This window comes from Bombus pyrosoma, linkage group LG4 (genome assembly GCF_014825855.1).
Source record: "Bombus pyrosoma isolate SC7728 linkage group LG4, ASM1482585v1, whole genome shotgun sequence".
NCBI lineage: Eukaryota > Metazoa > Arthropoda > Insecta > Hymenoptera > Apidae > Bombus > Bombus pyrosoma.
In genome coordinates, this window is record NC_057773.1 from 1,170,038 (window position 1) to 1,188,879 (window position 18,842).

The 18,842-nt window shown below is 40.6% G+C and overlaps 1 protein-coding gene across 6 annotated transcripts in view; it reads left to right on the forward strand.

Annotated features, from left to right (window-relative positions):
* Window positions 1-18,484, forward strand: part of LOC122566450 (gamma-aminobutyric acid type B receptor subunit 1) — a 33,628-nt gene extending 15,144 nt beyond the window's left edge. For 3 of the 6 annotated variants that reach the window (XM_043723673.1, XM_043723672.1, XM_043723675.1), the window contains exons 6-19: window positions 4,972-5,175; window positions 6,841-7,065; window positions 7,447-7,507; window positions 11,301-11,424; window positions 12,258-12,374; window positions 12,453-12,591; window positions 12,738-12,854; window positions 12,916-13,077; window positions 13,216-13,319; window positions 13,699-13,992; window positions 14,584-14,828; window positions 16,112-16,312; window positions 16,402-16,629; window positions 16,786-18,484. In XM_043723673.1, the coding sequence (XP_043579608.1) occupies window positions 4,972-5,175; window positions 6,841-7,065; window positions 7,447-7,507; window positions 11,301-11,424; window positions 12,258-12,374; window positions 12,453-12,591; window positions 12,738-12,854; window positions 12,916-13,077; window positions 13,216-13,319; window positions 13,699-13,992; window positions 14,584-14,828; window positions 16,112-16,312; window positions 16,402-16,629; window positions 16,786-17,456 (2,892 nt within the window). In that variant the 3' untranslated portion in view covers window positions 17,457-18,484. Of the gene's footprint in view, window positions 1-4,971; window positions 5,176-6,840; window positions 7,066-7,446; window positions 7,508-11,300; window positions 11,425-12,257; window positions 12,375-12,452; window positions 12,592-12,737; window positions 12,855-12,915; window positions 13,078-13,215; window positions 13,320-13,698; window positions 13,993-14,583; window positions 14,829-15,046; window positions 15,060-16,111; window positions 16,320-16,401; window positions 16,630-16,785 lie in introns of those variants that run through there. The other 3 variants (XM_043723676.1, XM_043723677.1, XM_043723678.1) reach the window with 3 other exon arrangements.
* Window positions 18,485-18,842: the final 358 nt, after the last annotated feature.

The following is an 18,842-nucleotide window of genomic DNA, read 5'->3' on the forward strand; positions in this document are numbered from 1 at the left end:
AAAACTCATGGATGCAAGTTCATTTCGCCTAGCGGCCAAACCCCTTTATTGTATAATGGTAGAATATGCTTCTGGCAATTGCGTAACTTCTAGCACGGAAAAATAACGGTGGCCAATGTCGAGTTACTTTTGGGATGAAAAGTTTTAAGTACCGAAACGTGGGACAGTTTTACATCATGTTGATTTTGCAAAACAATACGCAATAACAAAAATCACTGTATCCATTATATGCGATAGCTTTATGTAAATTTGACCTGGAATGCACTTGAAGTTTTAGTCTTTTAATGAACATTACTAAAAAATGAAGTATAGGACCCTAGACCGTGTACTTCATTATTTCAAATTTTGACGATCAAAATCGGTTCAAGGACGGAAACGTCACGTTCGCAATCCTATCGTTTCACGAAAGGTCATTATAAGTAGATGTCACACGCAGGGAAATGACTCGTGGAAGGATGATGCTAAAAATGAAAAATATTTCTGTATTTGAAAGCCACACTGATTCACGTCCTTTCCCATTATGTCACTACAGAACAGAAAAACAATGGTGCGTATAGATTTCTTGTTTAAAAGTGTATTAATTTCGTAATTATAAGATGGCAAATTATTAACATACATTTAAAAACTGCTCTTATTTACATATACAAAGAGATCTAAAATATAAGGAAGGCGAAACAAAAAGAAAAGGAGCGGTAGGAAGTGACGAGAAAAAATAAGATGGTGTACATAACTCAATCATGAAAAAGATGGACTTGAGTTAGCTTTGCTTTCGAACGCAGAGCTTATCAAGACGCTGCATCAAGATTTGCTTCCCCTTGTTTTATTACCACTCTCCGGTAATCCAGTACACCGACAATTCTCTTCAAACTACGCCGAAATAAAACGCTTCGCGTTACACGCTAAATGTGTCGCGAGTTTACAAGCGTTCAAACGCACATCGACGACAGTTCAATTACGAATTTTTACAGACGCTCATAAAATCCCTATCTCCATAAGAATTACTCTTTTTGGTGTTACCGCCGTGGCATTATAATACGCGAAAAAGATTATTTTCGAGTTTCAACATCCACGAAGGGTCCCACGACATATACAAACTTCACGAACTCAATTCTATTCTACACGATAAATTGAAATTTGTCTATCGCGGAGGACTTTACGCCTCGATTTTCAGGCGAAAATCGATGAAATGCAAACACATGGTCATAGCCTGTGTCCCCGCTACGCGAATAATGAACATTGTGTTGAAGTAGGACGCTCTCTCTCTCTCTCTCTCTCTCTCGTTGTCCTTCTCTTTTTCCCTCATCACTATTATCATGTCAATGGCTTTGTGTTTCAAGACCAGTACTTTCCAGGAACTGCTCGGCAGCTTGTTTATCAGACAATTTTTTAATTGTCTAATCGGTTTTCATACCGATAACCATATAAATTCGATCGCAAGTCGCCGATTTAACTCAAAGTAATCGATATTCTCGACAATATGGGCGATAATCTTTAAAGAAAATGGTAGAAAACTGCATTTACATGACGTATTAACTTGATTGAGGTGACTCGTGAAACTATCACTGCAATCACGGAACAGAAAGGATGAAGACTTGGGTGATCTTCGTGCTTCCAACATCCGAAGTGTAAACATTAGATTTTCGCGCTTCTAATTTTCGCCTTTGTGTCGTCTGCATGTCGAAATGAAGTTGCGTTGATAGAGTACAGGAAACGGTGTTCTCCTGATTACTATCTATCTCTAAGATTCCAATTAATTCGCATTCTCTTTTGATTCGGTATCGTTTAAATTGTATCTCTTAAGTCCTCCAAACTGGAAACGTTCTATCGAATCGCGCGTAGGTATATCTTATACAGGACATTTTTATTTCCTCGATCGTCAGAAGTGGTATGGAAATAGCCGCGAGAAATATTTACATAAAAATGTAAATTTTTTATTTACAGTTGCTTTCGATCTTTTTCCTTTGTTTCGCATACTCGAAAGATACATAGTTAGGAGTTTATTAGAGGAAAAAGATTAAATTTACCAAGCAGCTAAGCAATCGTGCTTCTTGTGAAAACGATTTTTCATCGGAGCGTGCCTCTGACATCTTGACCGACTGTATTATTGCCAATCAGAAAGTAACTACGCCCGCCAGGCAATAACGCGTGCGTAGATGTTCGCAAGCACCCGATATCATACGCGTTGGCGACTATCCTGGCGACGTCTCCTCTGTTCGATCTCCAGGCCTTGGCGCTCCGACGAGTGTACGAAGACCAGAGGAGCCGAAGCTCAGGCGGGGAGTCTCCCCCCGCCGAACAGGCGGCCCGAGACGTTCGGAGGGAAGTTAGACGAGAGGTGTGGGAGCGGTGGCGCTCCCACCTACTCACCGAAGACCAGATCCGGGGCCACCGAGCTGTTAGATCGGTCCTGCCAAACTGGGAGGCTTGGAGAGACCGCGGAGGACTTCCACTATCCTTCCGGATGACGCAGGTGCGCGCAGGACATGGAGTATTCGGGGAATACCTGAAGAAAATCGGAAGAGAGGTGACGAGCACCTGTCACCACTGCGGCGAGGGCGAGGACACGGCCCAGCACACGTTAGAATTTTGTCCGGCGTGGGAGGCACCACGTCATATTCTACGGCTGACGATTGGCGAAAGGTTAGACCTCTTGTCAGTTGTGAAAGCGATGCTGAGGGGGCGACAAGAGCTGCTCGCAGTACGCTCATATTGCGAAAGCGTAATGCTCGTAAAGGAATGAACAGAGCGGCAGAGGGTGAGAACATCCCACCCTTGCAGGGTTCCACGCCGAAGGACGACCCTACGCCGTCCTAGGTGGTGATAGTGACCAACACGCCGAGTAGGATCTGGACTCCCTCAGACTTGCACGACGGCCCAGGGGATAGCGTAGAGAGGGGTGGTCCCTCCCAATGCCCGAACTAACTAAGGAACGACTCCCTAAGACAAGAGAAGACGCAGGAGTGCTCCGGCAGTAATCCGAAAATTTTCTGGGTCCCAGGCATTCCAGCTGAGCGTCGGGCGATCCACCGTGGGGTTTTAGTCGGTATAGTCAGACACTACCCCGCCGCTTCCAAGCGGATTGAGGATTACCCCACGTATAAAAAAGAAAAAAGAAAAAAAAAGATGTTCGCAAGCATTAGATCGACGATATCCACATCTTCTCCATTCAAACGATTGTGCTGTTCGTTACTTTTCCGATGTTTAATATTCACAGGTCAGGATCAGCCGTTTATTACGTCAATATGTATTCAGAGGCAAGGTTTCTCCTTTTCTTTGCGCGTACAACGAAACATGGAACGTGGAAACGTTTCTCCTATAAATCAACCGAAAATACAGATAACGCCTACACGGAAACTCGTAGCCTCGAACGGTGTCGTTTATAAACAGCGGATGCATCCTTTGTTTCGTGGCGCGTCTGAACAAAATTTATCGCTAAATCAATCGACTGTCCTCTAATTACGGACTAATTTCTTAAAAAATAATTACGAATTTTTGTCGAAACCAGCTGAAAATAATCCGAGATCTTCGCTTTTTGTAATCCGAATTGTAAATAGTTCGTGGCATTCGTTTCGATGCATCTACATAGAGTGTAGAGGTACAATTTATATCTTTGTATTATCGGTTTTAACGTCGGTGATAATTCCGAGCGAGAAGAAACGTTAAGTCCTGATTTACGTGAAATCACGTGTTCGAGCGATAAATACTTCGCTCGCCCTTTCTTTGCTACTGAGAACAATATTATGTCTACGTATTCTAGGCACATTTCTCATTTTCACCGGATGCCTCAGCATTACAACAGTTGCGAATTCACAGAACAGCCTGCATCTTTGGACGAATAGGGCGCGCCATTCAAACGTGACCCAGTTTTTTAACTTTGTCTCTGTGCAAAGCGACGAAAGACAATGAGGCGTAAATATGACCGACGATGATTTCCCGATAACCGGACGGCGATCTCTTTTTCCGGACTTAAAAGCTTTAGAAGAGTCGAGCCACACCGGAAAGGATAAGAGCGCTGCATATACATATCCAGCCGTCTCTTCCGAGTCAACGCAATGACATCTTTCGGTCGCGTGAAACTCGCTGGCTGAGTAGGAAATTTGCTGCTTGAAAACGGAAGGAAAATTGATTATGGAGATCCGCGTTAAAAGTTTTTACTAGTAGCATATAAAAACTGTGTAACGTCAAAGGGGCGATACATCATTCAAGACAAAATACCGTAACGATGTCCGTTCCATGTCATCCTAACTGACAAATGACGTTACTAAAATACATTCTATTAGTAGTATATATACAGCCAAAAATATGTTGCACGTTAGATGAAATAAACCGGTATGCGAGGATAAATAAAGGAAAGTAGAGTGAGAAGAAAAGGGAATGGGCGATGCGAAAAAATGGGGTATATTTTACAAAGACATCTCGAAGGGTCTGAGAACGATCCCCATCTTGGAGTCATTTCTCATTACTCCGATTGTCCGTCGTCTGATGAGATCATAGTAAATATTCATAGTAGGTCAACACGTCTGTTCGATCCTTTGAATGCAATTTGCATTCTCGGAAATTCTCTACAGTCGCTTTCTTTTCCTTGATGGGAGTGCATTTGATGGTCGATCCTCGAAGTCGAATGTATCACATTGCGCGGAGAATGTGACGCCGCGTTAATTTCGAGGTACATACGACACGAGAGAGAATTGTGTAAAACTGCAGAACTGTAAAACATCTCGCTCCGTAACGAGTCCATCCGCTCCTTTTTGAAAATAAAAGAGTTATCCAAGTAACCCATATATTCGAGGAAACATAAGAGCGCAAAGTGTCCACTAAGAACCAGGTCTAAAGCTCGTCTTATCTAGCTCCGTAAGCCAGCGGCTCTCAGCAGCCAGATGAACATTTTCGCTAAATATTCCGTAACTCCGTTAGTCGCTTCTCCTATCAACCGTTCTATCCTTTTTACTTTTTCTTTACTTGTTCTACCAGGCTTGGAAGTTGGGTATGCACGGAGGGGACTACGCATGGATTCTGCCAGGTGATACGATCGACTTATCGAAGAGGACGGCTAATTCGTTGCACTCGGAACCAGAAGAATGTACGCCCTCGCAGCTCTCTCAAACTCAGAATGGTTTGATCATCGTCGAGAGTCATGGCGCTGCCTTAGAAAACGAAATAAGTTCGTCGGGTCTGGTAAGTACTTTTCCAGTTACCGACACATTTGCCAGAAAAGTTCCATACTAAACTGGAAAACGGAGCATTTCTCGAAAATTCTTCGACTAGAATAGCTCTTCTGCAGTAGAAAATCTTTTTTAGTCTCTCGATATTTTCTATAGATTACAGCAATTACTCGAACCGCCACTGGACCAAAGTTTCTTCCATTAATTAAGTCTCGGTCGATGTTTGACGAAATAATATACGCAACATCGTTGTCGAGAATTAGAAGCGTTAACGGAGAAGCGTGTAGTCTTGGCATGTACATGCTCGTTATAGCTGGCATAGCTGTATAACACACGCAGACCTGTTTTCGCGTCCATTAGAGAGAGACGTCGGTGAAATGGTATGGTTGAAAGAGTGTGATAATGGCCAGCAGCTTCCTCGTATCGAACTTTCCACGTTCGTGCAATCGAGCTAATGACGAACTCACATGTTGCTAATTACATTTCACGAGGGAAGAACCTGATCCCGACGAAATTCGAACGGAACGTGCTCCGGAATTGGTTACGTTTCTTCGACATAACCAACTCTTCTCCGGTACCGTCACACCGCCGAAACTAATTCAGATCCAACCCTCGGTGACTCGCAGTTGTTACGAAACGGTTTGCTTTATACTTTTTCAAACAGCATCATGAATAATTCCAAGTGCATTCAACTATACTGAATATTTACGCGCGCACGTGGAAAACTAGAAATTCACCGTCCCGTGAGTTTTCACGATATCAGAGTCAAAAACGAAGACGCGTTGCAACGTATGTCGGTTGTCCGATTTGCATATTCTGAGGAACAAAACAATACGAGAGTAGAACAGAATGTTCTATCTTGCAAGAGACAACCTTTGCTACAACGATCTGAATTTTGACTTTGAGAAGCCACATACATATATACATTTCTTTGTTGAGCCGAAATTCGTGTAAACAGTTTACGTGATCCATTTGTTTCCCACCGGAACATGCACGTTTAATCGATTTAGCTAAAAATATGATAAACGAGGGAAATAGAATTTCTCTCAAACTCGTCCGTAACGTTCAATAACGGAAAATGAAATTAGTAATACATTTGTTTTGCCATATCGGCATTTCGAATCTACACGCAACGTTATATTAACATAACGAATTTTGATCTCTACGACAAATACCAGCGACTACTCGATTCTCCTGTTTTTGGTTACATCGAACTGTACCGATTAATTCGTTAATATCTACTATCTGCGTGAAAGACGCGTTTTTACACTATCGGATGAAAGAGAATTGATTTTTCACTGAAACTATCGAACTGGCCAAAGTATTCTCGTTATTTTAGAAAAAATGCTATTCATTGTCACGAGAATAATATTCGAAAATGTTACTCCTTACGGCAATTTTCTTACTTCCATGGCGCAATGTTTGCAAATAAGCTAATAAGAAAGAAATTTGTTTTTAAAGGCGCTACTATGGAATACTGAAACTATAACTTTCCTTTTCGTTTAACCTTCGCCGTAAAGGTTGATCAAGCTAGAGTCACTACAACAAAAAGCTACCGTATATTTTCAAAAGACTACGCGAGCTTCGTTTTAACTACTAGTACACTCGATAAAAATAGATAAGAATGGTAGTTCCGTTTTAAATATAACCTTGCGCATTAACGGTATTTTCTGCACAGACGAGTAACAATTTCACGTTGGAATTGAGAAAAAGAAGCGCGACAGATTCGAAGTTCGAAGGACAGACCTACGACGCCGTCTGGGCTATGGCACTTGCTTTGGAAAAGACCGAAAACATCTTAAATAAGGACAACATTAGCGTAGTTCAATATACGCATTCTAGAAAGGACATTGCGTTGCGACTATTGGAACAACTGAAACTTTTGCGTTTTAACGGAGTTTCGGTGAGTATGAAATACTACCCGACCGATAAAAAAGGAATGCATGAGAATTCATGAAGTCACCTATTCTTCAAGTATTCAAGCATTTGATTCGGCTTGTGTGCAGATAACGATACGCGTACATTCGTGAAACTAAAATCATCTAGCATTCTGTTTTCATCATCCGAAATCCAGCATTCAAACTTTCGCATCGGTAATTCACAAAAACGATAGAACGATATCTTTGGGAATTTTCATGAAAGACACGAGGAGAATCGAGGAGAAGAAGAAACGTATTTATTTAAAAAACACGATGACTGATAATGAACTTATCGGCGGACGAAATTGTTAATAGAGGTTTTCCACGTCAATCGAAACGAATAGTTTAGTCATCGTTCGTTCTAGGGACCGGTATCGTTCGATGGAGCCGATCGAGTGGGTATCACAGCATTCTCTCAGATATACGGTGAGTAAATTTTATACCATACAAGCACGATTTACTCGTGATTATATCGAGTGTAATGGTACACGAATAAAGACGGACGTGTAATAGGGCAAATCAGGAAACAGGGCTGGAAATTACTGACAATTGTGCGCACCTAACGGCGCAGTATACCGCGTGCGTTCTCGCATCTCAGTTAACTGACACTTCCCATTGTTGAATGTTCCGTCAGCGATATGATTTCAGTCGGTACGATAGCGGTTTCGTCCTAATGCATTCCTCCGTTAAACGCGTTACGTACGATCGTCCGAATTGTTAGGCATCGCGATACACTGTTTCTCGCTGCTCCTGTTTACGTCAATTTCTTATCAAATAAACGTTCACACGACGCACGAATCTGTCGATTATATTTACGGAGAATTCACGTGCGTGATGACCTGTTCGCGTGTTATTTGAAATACAAAAGTAAAAAATTGCTTGCGTGAAAAAAAATATCAATGTCTCATCCACATAAAATGACGTATCGAGCGATAATCGATTGGGATTTCGTAACAGCCAAGAAAGTTGCGCGTAGAAGAATTTGAAAAAAGCTAGCGTGGGAACTAAAGTTTAAAGAGCCATAAGGACATCTCAGTGTCACGCGCATGGAGCTTTTCGCGTGGCCGACACGGTAAAGACTGCGGCTGCTCGGACCCGCGATCTAAAGCACGAAACGAGATCGGCGTGAGCTTCGTGCGAACACGAGCAAAGATGTTTGCCATTCTATCCGCCGGATGTCGGTAAGAAGCCGATGAATAATTAATGAGAGAGGACCCTCAGGAATCGGCAGCGAAAGGGAGCGTGCGTGAGAAAGGAGAAAAACCAGAGATAGAAAACAAGAAAGGCCGGAATGTATTACTTCGAATTCGTATTAATCGTCATTCCGACCAAGAGGTAACCTCGCGTCTCCGCAACACCAAACACGACCAATAAATATATCGTGTTAAACTTTTTCCAGCAAATTTTATCTCGACAAATGTCACTCGTGTAAATTGTCGGAAGTCGGCCTGGCTCCATACATTTCAAGAATCACAGACTGAATTCTTCCGAATAACGACGCAAGCGCACTGTTTGAGTGGCCTCGAAACGCCATCCTACCGAACGTACGGACGTGCAGGTCTTTGTGAAATTAAGCCTTCTTTCGAGCTGTATGACCTCGATGCGCCGTTCGTGTCAACGACACTTGCGTTCTTGCATCAGAATCACTTCTCCCGTTTCAATTTCAATTCGTTCAATCGATGACTAATGGACGATATTTAATCGGACTTTTTCCAAAGTTATTCCACGTATTTTACACATTAATGGAATATCGCCTTTTTAACGTGATCGAAAATCAATCTGCTACAAAGTGTCTACACCTTTACAAGCGCCATGAAACTGAGACCAGGATTCATTACTCCTTTGCTCTTTCCCTGCTTCCGCCTCCCTCTCTCTCTCTCTTTCTCACTCTTTCGTTCTTCCACCTCTTGTTTTACAAATATCTCGTTGGAAGACGGTTGAACAATCTTTTAAAAGCCCCGATAAGAAACGTTTCTCCCTCTTTCCTACTTCCTATCTCCTATCTCCTTTCCTACTTTTTACTTTACTTATAGGTGTACCCAGCGATAACACTAAAAATCTCCGAATCGTGCTATTTCTCCACCCTCCTTCATGATATATGTATATCAGACATCTACGTAAAAGTTGATTCGCGTTACCTATTTTGGTACCTTGGATTTACAAAATTTCTCACGATCTTTCCGCTGTGAACTGTATACACACTGTACGAAATCGGTTAATCTCGGATGCTGACAATGAAAGAATTTATGTCCTTTGGTAAGATGTTTCTAAAAGAAACAAAAGTTGGCAAATTCCCTGTACGGATTTCCAGGGATCCAGGGATTTACCAGAATCGACTGATTTTCCAAACTCTTTTACGCAGTTCATATAGTTGAACGATTATTTACGATACAACGGCTAGTTGTCTGCTCGCTAACCTTGCCCAAACTTCGAAGAAGAAGCTCCTTTTTCTGAACCACGCTTCAAGCATCGATTTCTGATAAAGTCAACGAACTGGCACGAATTTCCGTCAGTGATAGGCAGCGGCGTTTACAAAGAAGCTTCGCTATTTTGGACAAGTTGGATACCATCAGTTGTTCCCTCCTTTACCTCCACGATTTCTGTTACCATTATTCTGTACATTTCTTTTTATCCCAGTTTACCTCTCCCACAGTGTTTCATTCATCCAACCAGTCGACACTCGAGATCCTACGGCTGTAATCCATCAAATCCTGTAGCAGGTATAGTCACATTGGCGCGGGCCGCATATTTAACTTCCAAGCATAATCACGAAGACAGGGAATAGAAAAAAAGATCGGTCGTCTGTTATTTCCTTCTCCTTTTTACGCACCGCAACAGCCAAAGGCAATGTTTTCTAACTTTAGACGTTAATCGGGATTAGATCCATCTGTCTTGTTTAAAGCCAAATAATATGATAATTAGGCGAATATTCTATTTTAGCCGATGATATACTGTCAAAACTGTACAATTTTTTCTTTTTCATTATTCCCTAGAATTATAACCAATGAAATTGAAAATGTTTGATCAGCTAAAGTAGCAGTATCGCAGCTATGCTACGAATATGTAAACTTTGATGTCAGACCGATTATATGACTTTGTTATATTACGGCATGCACCATATTATTATAAGATAAGTTCCTAAGAAGCTGCGAGGACGAATTTGCAAATTCGGCGCGTGAAAAAACTATGTAATACGAGTTTACGTGCAATTTAGGAGGTAAGTAATTCAATGTGCAGAAGAAACTCCAATACCTGTCAAGGTGAAAAAGCATCGAGGTGTGCGCTTAAACTTCGCGAAACAGATACACATAGGCAGTGTCCGTGAATGCGCTGCTTAAAAAACGATTGGCAGACTGCCTTTATCTTCAGTCCCCGAAAATAACAGTGCTCTGGTATGCGGTAACCAAAAATGGAACAAAATGAGTATTATTTTGTGTATCCGGCTACTGTCATTAAGCTGATGAGAAAAAATCCCAATAGCGTCCGGCCTGTAAAATGTACGGAGACAACAGCTTGATAGAACATTTCTAATCCGAGCGATCAGCCATATCTGCTGTCTGCACTTTCCAGAGAGTTTACGCAAGACACGCTAAAATCCGATTTCGGAAATAAAATCGAATCTATTTTGAAGCGTTGTTCCGTAACATGTCCGAAAAAGTAAACTCAGTCCTAATCCTTAGGAAGCCCCTCGTTTAGTCATGCTTATACCAATACAAATAGGAATTCTATAGTCTCCTCTTTAGCACTCGGTGTATTTTCGACTTTATCGGCCGTGTCGCACGAGTGAATCACGTCTGAAAAAGGGTATTTTGTAGGAGGATGGACAGGTTTGCGGATAGATGTGAGAGGAATAAAGGATAGGAATTAAACTTCCAACTTTATCAGACCTTCTTCTCGATAATTCAATTCCTTGTACGTCACGAAACTTGTTATCCTTATGTCGTAAGCTCTGGGTTCTTCAAATCTGTAACACGAAACAAATGTTTAGGTAGAAACGCGAAATCGAAATAATTACAAGCCGCGTTTCTTCTTAGATTAAAATCCCAAGCAATTTAATTTGTTTGCTCGAAAGGAAACGCATACAAAACGAAGCGGTGGAACATGGGAATTAAAATCTTGTTTCGATTTATCCTATCCGGTTACTTCTTGATTATTCAATTCGTCGAGAGTCACTCGTTTATACTAAAGCAGGAGATCTCTTATAGTTTTCCATTTACAGGCAACGATTTCAGAAGAATAGCGATCTTCAGTCCAGAAGATGGAAAGCTAATAATGAATTGCTCGGGATGTGCAATGACAAAATGGCCGGATGGACGTCCCCCCGTGGCTCGAAGGGTTTTCCGGTATGTACTGTTCTATCTGGTTTTATCATTCGCTCGTTCTCTGCGAACATTGAAATCTGGCTACCACAAAAGATCCGAGCAATTACATATATCAATTAGTGTTTTGCCTTTCAGTTACCCGCTAGTTGAACATCTACCACGAATTCGAATATCGACGCATCGTTAATTGAAAATTCCATGTACAATCAGGCGTACAATAATCAAACCATACCATCTCCTTACGTATTTAATTATACAGATAATGATAAATAAATCGTTGGACGCTAATGGATACATTTCAAATCGCTGTTGATAAATGAGAGCAACGATGTCAAATATGCCATTTCTAGCCATATAATTATTTACAATCCATGTTATCGTTTCTGTATGCTAATGAGCTATTATTTGCGCGATAAACGTGAATTCGACAGGTTCAGCAACCGAGAATTCAATCGCGTTAAGGACGGTTGCATGTAAAATTCAATCACATAAGCAATTCACATAAAATAGCTGTAAAGATTTCCCTTGTCAAATGGGATTACAACTTATGATACAACGTATAAGTATACGATATGAAGGATAACTATATATTCGGGTTCACGCTCTCCCGTCGGGTTAGTAAAACTTGATTATCGTTCCCCGACGGAAATGTTTCATAAATCATATGTTTTGGGAAATATCGTGAAATACGACGTTTTCTACTTTCAAAAGACACAAAGCCTTAAAGGATTATAAAGTTGGAAAACTTCGCATTCGCGGTTTTTCTCATTATTCGTGAGATTCGCTCGTTATGAGTTTATTACTATTCGAGAACATTCTAATAATAACAAATGGCTTATTTTTCTTACGGCCAGGTTGAGAGTGGTAACAGTAGCACCTGCAGCTTTTCTAGCAGTTACTTGTCTCGCTAGCGTTGGTGTCACTTTAGCGTTCGCTTTCTTGGCGTTCAATTTACATTTTCGTAAACACAAGTAAGTTTTACGATGTTTCCATCGTTTCGCATTGATCGTATAGAAAATGTAAAGTGTTCCGTTTCTTATGACTGGCAGGAGCATAAAACTCTCGAGTCCTAGACTGAATAATATGGCTGCCGTCGGCTGTGGTTTAGTCTACGGTGCGGTCATACTTCTCGGCTTGGATCACGCCACGTTACCGGATAGCAACGACTACTATCCTACAGTGTGCACAGTGAGCATTAATTTTCTATTTGCGAACAGTCGTTAGTTTGGTAGGTGAAATTATGTTGCATCGCGTATATCTATGTATACAGATCGAACAGTTGCCATGCAACGTTACACTTTGTATTTCGTACGATATGTCACACGGTTTTTCAGGCGAGAGTGTATTTGTTGTCTGCTGGCTTTTCCTTGGCATTCGGATCGATGTTTACCAAAACCTATCGCGTTCATCGGATTTTCACTAGAAGCAGAAGCGGCGTTGTCAAGAACAAGGTACGATATGATTGAAAGTACAGTTGGCATTTAACGCGCAGTATAATTCTACTACCTACAGTTACTTCAGGATACTCAGCTTATAAGCTTGATCTGCGTTCTGCTACTGATAGACGGCCTCGTGGTAACCTTGTGGGTAACTTTTGACCCCATGCAACGCCATCTCCGAAACCTAACTCTGGAAATTAGCCCACAGGATAGAAGCGTAGTCTATCAACCTCAGGTATCGAAATCGAAACGACGTCGAAAACAATTTCACCCTTACCTTAGTAACTTTGGTAGAGAGGCTCATTACGATATGGATGACGTTCCCTTCAAACGGCGATAATCAATTAATTTACATCGTTGGTTTTCGATACAGGTAGAGGTGTGCCGTTCTCAACACACGAACAGCTGGTTGGGCGCACTTTACATATATAAAGGTCTATTGCTAATCGTCGGTGTATACATGGCTTGGGAAACGAGGTAAAAATATTGAGTTAAGCTGTAAATTTTATATACGGAATAGGTTTTGTAAGTAAGAATTCATTAAAACAATCGCTCGGGAGAATCTGTCCACATGGAACTTCCAATTGGAGAAGCAAAGTCGAACTGGAATTTAATGAGGGATGCCATTAGTACGTTCATTAGCAAAGATGTTTCCTCTTTTTGTCGGAGTTTTAACATTGAGCTGTTGATATTAAAACGTTCCAAGGCCAAGTCAAGAATATAGTAATGGAAGTATCGATTTATTCATTGTAAAGTTAATGTAATTTTGATCAACAATTTAATTCTCTATTTATTCTTATACATCTATGTTAATTATTTCTTACTTTGTACTTTTCTATATCGTGCATAATTCCAGACACGTGAAAATACCTGCTTTAAACGACTCGCAATACATCGGCATGAGTGTTTATTTCGTGGTGATCACTTCGGGGATTGTGGTAGTGCTGGCAAATTTGATGTCCGATCGCGCAACCTTGGCCTTCGTTACGATTACCGCTTTAATCTTGGCTTCAACGACAGCAACGCTGGCGTTGCTGTTTCTTCCGCAGTTAACAAATATCTTGGCTGGCGAAAGGGCCGACCCCGTTGTCCAGAGTCTCGGCCTGAAGATCGAATGCAATACAAGGAGATTCGTGACCGATGATAGAACGTAAGTAACTGCTACTGTTGTCGCGATACGCCGCGTCGCGCCAATGACTACTCCGCAGATAAGAAAAAGGGGGTCGAAAGCAAATGGAAAATCAGAAGAAAACAAGAGCGAAGAAAGAGGGTAAGCACAATGGCGATGGATACGATGACAGTAAAGATTTCTTTCGCTTGGTAACTAATCGTTTGGACGGATCTAACTCGAGACGATATCTTTTTATCGGTGCTCGGTGGCTGAACTCTTCGCGTTATTCCTAACGGTACCAAGGAACGATTCGTTTTAAACCAGGTCACAGACATCGTTCATCATATTTTATTCAACTACCGACTTTCACTGAATTTTCTTTCGAACGGTGCCCGCTAAAAAAAGTTTATTGAATTTTCCATTGAGAATTTACTCGATATCGAGTTAGAGAAGAGGACGAGATCGCATTACCATCAACGTTTAAAATTCCCGATGAAAATCCGTCGGATGTTACTGATCTATTGAAAATAGTACACGAATTAGTGTGTGATATTCGCAAGCCTAGCTACGACACGATATGCAGCTGCTTTTTAACGAATTTAACAAAAATTATATTTCATGGTGCAACAGCGAACTTCAATACCGCGTGGAAGTACAGAATCGCGTGTATCGTCGTGAAATGGCACAGCTGGAACTGGAATTGGCCAGATTGGAGAAACAATTGGCACAGGAACCGGTTGAACCATCGCACGCTTCGTCGAGCGCATCGATTCCACAACGCAATCCCAGCATCGGGGGTGGTCTACCTTTGTTATTGCTCAGCGTCCTCCCACCGGTCATCCCTAGGGCTAGCTGGCCGTCCGCTGATTCGTCCGGTGAGTAAGATTCTTCGCCACATGATCCAAGATTCGTTGTGCAAATAAATTCGTGACGAATATATAATCGAAGATCGTTTCACGATTCGTTACCCTTCATCGAACGAAATCGTCTCTGTTTAAATTTGCACAATGAATAAACTGTTTTATCAAGGAGAGAAAGAAGGAACGATACATAATTAATGTTCTTCTCGCTTCGTCGTCCTTCCATCATTCAGATGTTCGAGAAAGGTGACCGAATTCCGTTTATTGCACGCAGTTATCTGAACGTTTCTGACGTTTACGTGCTTGTATCAGTATTTAAAAAAACTTGTTGAAAGTTGAAAGTTGAAAGAGGAAATTAGAATAGGGAAATCAAATGTTCCAAAAGTGTTCCGATTCGTATTGCGATACAAGAAAACACTCCTCAATTTTCTGACTTGTCTAATGTTTAAAGACGGTTATGTTATTCTCCGAGGAAAACTGCATGAAAACTGTACTGCCGAACATTGTTTCTTGCGCGTTTGTTAGTAGCGTACAACGTTCATCATGCTGCGAATGTAATTTAAAGTTTTGTTACTCTGTCGATTTGAAACAGCTATTAAATAAAATTAGCTGCTACTTAAAATTGCACATGAAACAGTTAATACAAAACCAACCAGCTTGATTGTCAGCCTGTCATTGCATTGGTCTGTATTACTAGCTTGAGGACATAATTCATACATTTCTGACATATTAATTGCCATTCGAGATACCAGACTGCACTCGTATTTCCCCGAGCTCTAAGTCCCAAACCGCTTGACAAGTTCGGACAAGTCTCTGACAGGTGTATGTACATGCATACGCCCCATTCTGCACGCTAAATTGCACGTTTGATCCAATGTTTCGGAATGCAATGACATTCAGTTGAATAGAATCGACGATGAAATTTGACAGTCAACCGAATGAATCTGCAAATACTTAAAGCAGGATCCCCGTTTATGCTTTTGTTTAATTCGTAAATACCATAAAGCTTGTCGATCGAACATTACCCCGTGGTGGCACTCGATATTGAAAGACAATCTATTACACACGTGTAAACACGAAGATTTTATTTAGAGAATTCGGGAACATTGCGTTCTCACGAAAAACGCGAGCGGTTCTCCTCCTTCCTCTTCTACGATATCTTAGCACCTGCTTTCGCTTTCGTACTGTGCGCTTCAATTCGCCTTATTGGCTCGAATGTCAGTAAATATTAGTATTTGTTATTAATGCAACACGATTGGCGATTGGGCACGTATAGACTTGATTTTTCTGTAAATTAGGAATACGCCGCGGTACTGTAGCGTTTAGCAGCCAACCGGATTTGGAACCGGACGGCACACGAAGAAGTCTCGCAGATATTTACAAACTTCACCGACGAAGAGAGACGGAAGGACCAAATCGTTTGGGTGTTTTTCAGCGACTCTTCAGTCTTTTCGGCAGTCGTCCTACCAGCAGGAAAACTTCGACCGCCTCGTTTACGGGTAAATTGTATAAAGAAAGTTAAAAGCTAATAATGGAATGTAGTGTAATATACGTATTTGAAACGGTTAACCATGTCAAAATCTCATAGGAGTAGCATCGGCACTACGGGTTCACATGGGTTACATTGCCGGTTTGGTACCAGGCACGAAAGCAGCATCTACGTGTCAAGTTAATGCCCAAGGCAGTCGTTCGCCTCATCCTCGATGTGGCTCAGGACCAATAATTAGTATTACTAGCGAAGAAGATCGCAGATTAAGCCTGGGGCTACATCGTAAAGAGTACAGCGAGCCCAGAGTCAATTTTAATCTACCACCCAGTAAGTACGCCCAAACTATTTCTTTATGGTGAATTATTTCATCGAGTACTTATATCGTTTCATTCCAAATACAACGAGTACGAGGTATCAACGAATCGCAATGAAATATATGTAAATCTATTGTAACGTACGTATCTCGAACCGCTCTTCTTCTAGAAGCAAGTACCAGCCAAACATCGTCACGAGAAAAAATTCGGGGATCTCCGCGATTTCCACATCGGATAGTGCCGACAAACAGTTTAAATACGATTGCTCCAGGATCCTCGATCTCGAGATCCCACCGATGGCATTCCATGGAAGACGCGAGAAAAACTAAGGTCTCTCAACTCCCTCGTGGCTCATCGTGCAGCCCTAGCTGCGATGTATGGGCCACTCGTGAATTCGGAATTCCATTAAGTGAACTGGGAAACACTGTTCGAGGCAAGAAAACATCAGAATCATTAACCTTAACCATTATGGCGGAGTCGAATGTAAATTCTGATGACGCAAAGCTCGGCAACAATTTAAAAAAGCTCTTCGAAGAAAATGATATGCAGAGTAACGTTAGTCCTGCCGACTCGGAGCTGAAAATCACCCGATCCATATCCTCATCGTCTTCGTCACCAACAAACACTAGGACATCGAGTGCCACATATGGTATGTCTTCTTCTAGAAAAGAATCCAGTTCCGAATCTGCCCAACTAGATACAAGTACAAACTTTATTCAGAAATCAGAGTGTTCTCGACCCTCAAGTCCAACAACTCGCGCGACCAATTTGAATATCCCTGCAGAGATGGATAGTCATATGAACGCATCGTACGAAAATGGAAAATCAACTGCCTCGTAGATTAAAACAATAAGATGTGGGAAAAAACGATTTCCTGTTGCAATATTCTTCCTTCCTGTACTAATTGTCTCCTGACATATATGTTCTTAATCGAGAGAGAAAAGTCTACTCTCGCTACTGTTTATGATTGATGAAAGATGAAGGATCATCGGCAAATTTCCGAAGAACACGACACTTGAAAATACCGCTGGCTCCTTCTTTTTATATTTTTAATTATATTTATTTTATTCTTCGATTAAAAAATAAAACATTATAAAAATGCAATTGTATACGCGACAATCTTCAGTATTCGTATTCATGAAAGATCAAGCTCAAATTGATTGCACAAAAATTTAGTGCGAGGGTCAAGAGAACCAGTCACTGTTTAAATTTATCGTGTGTGTTCCTTAGTAATTGTGCCAAAGATAAAACTATGGGGCCTGTAAAAGTATACAGCTGATCGACTTTATGAATTATCACTTTATGGAGGGACCAAAGTATAATAATAATCTTTTCTTCGTTGTTCAAGATTATTTCTAATCGATGTTTAATTGTCGGAAGTTCATAATATTTATCGATGCGTTCAATAATAAATATAATAATTCTAATTGTATTTTAATTGCTTCATTATCGTTTCCTAAAACTAGACGACTCAAATTATGTAAAGTCGTAGAGGGCATGCTGAAAATACTTTTACAGGTCCAACGTCAAAGTGTTCAGAACCCAACCCTTCCTGAAGTACCTGCACTCGATGTAACACAAAAATATCTCTTCGTAATACAGAATCATAAAAACAAAAATATTGGTTTCTTCTGTAAATCTTCAAGTGTGATGTACTGATATTTTAACATTAATACGCGTAAAGAGTACATATTATATAAATAAATATATATACATATAGATAAAAAGAAAACAAGTGGGAATATTCCCCACGTTTCGTACCTCGAGTATCTCGTATGTGTCAATCACTGAATTATTAACTTAATACTAAGCAATAATCTTTGTCGGTGCAATTAAAAATGGTGTAATAAAGACATACATATATATTCTACCTATTTATTGCAAATAACATTATTTCCATTCTATTAAGAATAAGTAGTGATCTCCTTTGGAAGTAAATCAGAATATTTTATTATTTATCTATTTTTGGATATAACGGTGCACATGAATTAGTAGAGTAGAAAAAATTATATATTTTTTTTAACAGAGCAATTATTTACATTATGTCGTAATTGCAACTGCAGATTTCATACATACGAATGATGTAATGGATATAATTATGCACGATAGAAGTTAGGCTGATTCGTATAAGATTAAGAGAACAAGTTTTAACAGTACATATAATAGAAAGAATAACTCAATTATTTGAATACACATAAACAAAAAAATTCTGATAAAATAAATTAT